The 5,354-nt window shown below is 39.6% G+C and overlaps 1 protein-coding gene across 1 annotated transcript; it reads right to left on the bottom strand.

Moving 5' to 3' along the window:
• Nucleotides 1-2,140: 2,140 nt before the first annotated feature.
• On the bottom strand, nt 2,141-5,311 carry LOC135090831 (KRAB-A domain-containing protein 2-like). The gene is made up of 3 exons (XM_063987922.1): nt 3,924-5,311; nt 3,550-3,756; nt 2,141-3,368 (listed from the first exon to the last, which is right to left on the bottom strand). The coding sequence occupies exons 1-3, from the start codon at nt 4,404-4,406 to the stop codon at nt 2,331-2,333; spliced, it is 1,728 nt and encodes a 575-aa protein (XP_063843992.1). The 5' UTR covers nt 4,407-5,311; the 3' UTR covers nt 2,141-2,330.
• Between the last annotated feature and the right edge of the window lie 43 nt (nt 5,312-5,354).

Genomic DNA, 5,354 nt, shown 5'->3' with positions numbered 1-5,354 from the left:
ACGCTGGAGAAGCCTCCGAGAGGTTTCTGCTGTGGTAACAGAGTCCAGACCTGACGAAAAACTGAGCGGAGGAAAATATCCTGCTGACAGTGGGGATTATCTGCTGTTGGTGAGTGCAGCTGGGCAAGAGTCAGCGATAAGACAATGTAGAAAAAAAATCAGTGCTGAGCATGACAGTCCTTTTGTCCTTTTGGCAGTGATAATGGAAGGGGATGCAGATAGTGGCGCTGCACCCAGCCAGCACATAGCAAGCGCCAAGCGGTCAGGCATGTCTTGGTTGGGGTCACGGCGGACCCTCTGTATAGACTTAGTGGTCATACTATCGTAGCAATTGATAACAAACCACGTAGCTGAACCTCCTCAGCAATGTTGATTTCTTTCCACTCTGTATGAGCATGACATTATGCATTCAGCTAAGTGGTACTGAGGCCGCCGTGGTACAGTGGGACCGCGCACTCTTTGGGGCCGAAGAGTCCTCAGGTGCACGGGTTCGAATTCTGGCCACAGTCTGAGGATAGGCAGTCATGGTAACTGTTCCCATATGTCTTCGTCAAGAGGCGGAGACAAAGTGTAAAGAAAATAGAATTGCCTAAAACCTATTTCTGCTCATGTATTTACCGAAAACAGGTGTGCCTCGGAGTTTTTTTTTTTCTTTCCAGTAATCACTTAGAACTGCCTTCTTTGAGTGCGGCATCAGTAACATGAGAAAGAAATACAAAAATCTTCCCTAACATTAGTGTTGATCCAAATGTTGAGTCTGTTGTGCCGGGGTGGTGTCTCGCTTGTCTCTTCTAATTATTACTACTGCTTCCTACTAAGATAATCATGTTGAATATTGGTTTAATTTACAATTTTGTTCATGATTTCCTGGTCCAAAAATGCCTCGAGGTATTCCACTTCAACTCCATCAGCCATAACAGGAAAAGCTGGAGTGATTCCTGATAGAGACGAGTCAAAATGATGCATGTGAGCCACAAAAATCACTCCATTTCAAAATATCCTCTTTGTTAGGAGGATGTGAGCAGATGAAGTTACTCCAGCCTAACCTGCGGCTTATCCTTCACGTTGTCACGTTCACCGCAACTCATGTCCTCTTCCTCCTCCTTACATCCATTTAGTTTGTCGCCATCGTCCTCCTCTTCACATCCAGTCACTTGGCCCTCGTCATCGTCCTCCTCAATGCCTGCCATCTTGTCATTGTCATCCTCCTCCTCCTTTTCAATGTCAGTCATCTTGTCGTCGTCCTCCCCCGCCCCCTCACTGCTTTCATCCTCCTCTTCCTCATCATGAATCAGACTATGATGAGACTGTTCATGACTCATGGTGTCTTTGATGATGACCTGATGATGTTAGAAATTATCTTATAAGAATTATGATAGTAAGTGTGGTCATTGTAATGATACGTTACAATGTAATGATACATAATTACCATAACAATGTATATAGTAAATAATTATTGTGCTAAAGAGTGACCGAATAAAGACTAATATTATTGCTGCTGCTCTCTTTCTAACACTAATACGCGAACGACACTGATTTCTACTAGAACTACTACTTATAACACAGTTACTGCTACTACAACAAATCAATAACAAAAACAACAAAACTAAATAACAATACATCTACAAGAATAGCAAGAACAATAAAACAATTACAATAAAAAAATAATTAGATGATTATATTGATGAAGAAAAAGAACTACAAAAAGATGAATAGCGATAATACCATTAAGAAGAAAAAAAAAAGAAAGAAAGATTGAAGCAGACGAAGCCAGCAACAATAATAATGATAAGAAACGACTAAGAAACATAGATGATAATAACAACAACACCAACCGCAGCAACACAAACAACAGTAATAGTAATAACTGATGATGAAAATAGTAAAAAAAAAGAAAAAAAATAATAATAACAATATAATGGAGATAGTAATCAAAAAAAAAAATATATATATATATATATATATATATATATATATATATATATATATATATATATATATATATATATATATATATATATATATATATATATATATATATATGTTACGGCCATTTTGGAAAATTGGTCGTTTTACAAAATTGCCGGTCATTATGCAAAAAGACCAAATTCGTGGTCACATTGCAAAATGACCTAAATTTCTCAACATTTTGCAAAACGACCAAGATTTTGGTCAGTTTACAAAATTATCGTTGGTCAGTTTGCAAAACGACCAAGATTTTGGTCAGTTTACAAAATTATCGTTGGTCAGTTTACAAAATGTCCATACAGCAAGCAGGCAGATGAAAAAAAAAGCGAGGGAATGATAAAACGTAGTGAACATAACTAATTTTATTGTGTGTCGACCTTGTTGGAGCAAGAGGCACTGCATTTGCATCTGCTGTTGCATAATACAGAGTTTTTTAAACACTTGCAGCGTCTGGTCATACATGACTTAGTGCAAGAGCATTTAGCGAATCCCTGACCTTGTCCCATTGATTCTGCAATTGCTACTTCCCGCAGACTTACTTCCCGCTCCTGTACAACATCATCAAGAGAAAGGAATTTTTCTAGACATGGAGTAAATTGGTTGCGAGTGTACACTTGTTTAAGCAGGCCGTGTTTTGTACCAAGCTTATATGTGCCATTGTCCAATGCCTGAAAAACAACTGCCTTCACATTAGGAAACTCTGCACGTCCGCGGTCAACTAATCGAACAGGAACCATCACAGTTTCCCCTACCTTGGCTGGTTGAAATCTCTTCACAGAATTATCGATCATTTTTTGGGCTTGTTTCTGTTGTTCTATGTTGGACTTCATTTGTTCAGTATGAATACTCTGACTCCGACTGCAGATGGAACAAAGCACAGACTCATCAGCATCGTTATTCCTCATAGAACACGGAGTATTAGAGTGACATGGGTTCTCACACACATTGCACACATTTAAACCAAAATATCTTTTGCCACAGGAGATGCAGTTAATGACAGCAGATGCTTCTTCTTGCTTTTCAACACCTGTCTCTTCCTCCTCTGTGTCTGTGACCTCATTGACAACACCTAGTGCCTCTGCAAGCTGCTCCTCCGTCTGCATACCGTCCAGGACTTCCTCTGGTACAGAATTTGCGTCAACACCAAGACGAGCCTTCTGTCCATACATGGCCTCATATGGTGTCCTTCCAATTCCGGAGTGAAAGCGGGTATTTTTCTTCCACTGGACAAAGCGCAGTCCCTGTGACCATTGTGTAGAGTTGTTGTCCTTCATCCAACATGCGAGAATGGCTTCAATATCCCTGTTGGCACGTTCCACCGAGCCCTGCGATTGGGAATGTCGTGGTTTGCCATGAACCATCTTGCACTCTGGCCACATCATCAGAACTTCCTTGACAAGCTGAAAATTGAAAAGCGTATATCAGGTTTTGTCATATACAGGGTGATTCATTAACTCCAATATTGCTATGTTGTGAGTTTTAAAGAGAGAGAGAGAGAGAGAGAGAGAGAGAGAGAGAGAGAGAGAGAGAGAGAGAGAGAGAGAGAGAGAGAGAGATTTACATAAATCATTTGTTCTTTACCTTATTTGAGAATTCTCTTCCATTGTCAGACTGCAGGATATGGGGGGCTCCTTTGTCACAGAATATATCAACGAGGTGGAAAGCAACCTCTTCAGCAGTTTTCGTCTGTAGAGCCCGAAGACACACCATCTTCGTCAAGTGATCCTGGTAGTTCAGAATGAAACGATGTTTTCCATCTGGCTGGCTCTGCATATCGATCAAGTCGACCTACAAATAGACAGAACATCAAAAAAGATTATGTAATATTGCTAGATAATAATAATATATTTGCAATCGTAAACAAAAGCAAGGGTATTAAAGACTCCCCTCTGACAACAAGCCATGGCAATAATGAAATTACTATCAACGGGCTTAACCAGTGCTTGTTTACTAACCTGAGCTCGTGAGTTCATACTGTTGGATACAATTGGCTTCACAGTCACAGACTTGCGTACAGTGCTTTTTTTCAGATGACACTCCTCACAGAACTGTAAATACAACTCAATTTGGGATCTTGAAACATTGGCATATTTTTCACTTGTTTCCCTAAAGACAATAGTTCTACCTCCATGCCCACGTGCACGATGAATAGCATCGATCACATCGAACACATCTTCAGCGCATACGAATCTAAGATTAGTTCCCTTTTTCTGCAATTTCTTAACGGTGATACCTTCAACTGTGACTTCAAGGATTTCATACTTTCGTAACAAACGATAGTCTTTCTGAGTCTTTTTAATGTTAACACGTTTAAGTTCATCCAAGCGATTCATAATTTGTTCGCATTCATTTCTGTACAACAAACTCGAAGTATTTGATGCCTTCTTCTCCTCAGCCGCTATCAGCTTTGAATAAAAATCAGTTTTTCTATTTTCCATTGTACAGATTTCCAGAGTATAATAAAATACACACAAAGTACTGGGAGTAACACTACGTTGGTCGTCTTCTCCTGGCTTTCAGCAGTGCCTGACTGACCACAGTATCAACAGTCAGCTCCCATTACTATTGTGGAGAGAGAGGGGGGGGAAGAGGGGGGAGGATATTAAGTGAATGATCGACCAGCAATGAACCAGTAATTTGCAAAAGTGAATGACAAACCAGTAAATGAACCAATATCTCCCTTTCCCGCCTATCCTTTAGTCATCCCTTTGTCACATGCTTTTCCATTAATTTCATCACTTATCATTTCTATTTTCTACACAAGCTAACTAATCTATCTTACCTGCCCTTCGATGACGGCGCCTACACATACAAGAGTGAATGACAAACCAGTAAATGAACCAATATCATAAGAGATAATTTACAGGAGAGAGTGGCAGCGAGGCCAGCAGAGATTGAACGAAGATTAACAAGGGTGACATACTCATATGAGTTCAGGGGGAAATCCAGCTGTGCGATAAATGTGTGTGTGTGTGTGTGTGTGTGTGTGTGTGTGTGTGTGTTCAAAAAGAAGTGGTTCGAACTTTGTGTGTGTGTGTGTGTGTGTGTGTGTGTGTGTGAGATGATTAGCTGAACCTAAAATAAGGACAGTTAAGCATACTCATTGGTTATGTACTGCAACTGTAACGTTTTATCATTCCCTCGCTTTTTTTTCCATCTGGCTGCTTACTGTATGGAGATTTTGTAAACGGACCAACAAAAATACTGTTTATTTTGTAAACTGACCAAAATCTTGGTCGTTTTGCAAAATGTTGAGAAATTTAGGTCATTTTGCAATGTGACCACGAATTTGGTCTTTTTGCATAATGACCGGCAATTTTGTAAAACGACCAATTTTCCAAAATGGCCGTAACATATATATATATATATATATATATATATATATA

This window comes from Scylla paramamosain, chromosome 36 (assembly GCF_035594125.1).
Source record: "Scylla paramamosain isolate STU-SP2022 chromosome 36, ASM3559412v1, whole genome shotgun sequence".
Taxonomy (NCBI): Eukaryota; Metazoa; Arthropoda; class Malacostraca; order Decapoda; family Portunidae; genus Scylla; species Scylla paramamosain.
The sequence above is the reverse complement of the archived record's forward strand: the minus strand, read 5'-3'. Positions and strand labels throughout refer to the sequence as shown.

What these genes read in the sequence shown, in the direction of transcription:
- LOC135090831 (XM_063987922.1), bottom strand. Translation starts at nt 4,406, where the DNA reads ATGGAAAATAGAAAAACTGATTTTTATTCAAAGCTGATAGCGGCTGAG. An exon ending in GTATGAACTCACGAGCTCAG is followed by an intron (nt 3,757 to 3,923) that starts GTTAGTAAACAA and finishes GTCTATTTGTAG; the next exon opens with GTCGACTTGATCGATATGCA. An exon ending in GAAGAGAATTCTCAAATAAG is followed by an intron (nt 3,369 to 3,549) that starts GTAAAGAACAAA and finishes TTCAATTTTCAG; the next exon opens with CTTGTCAAGGAAGTTCTGAT.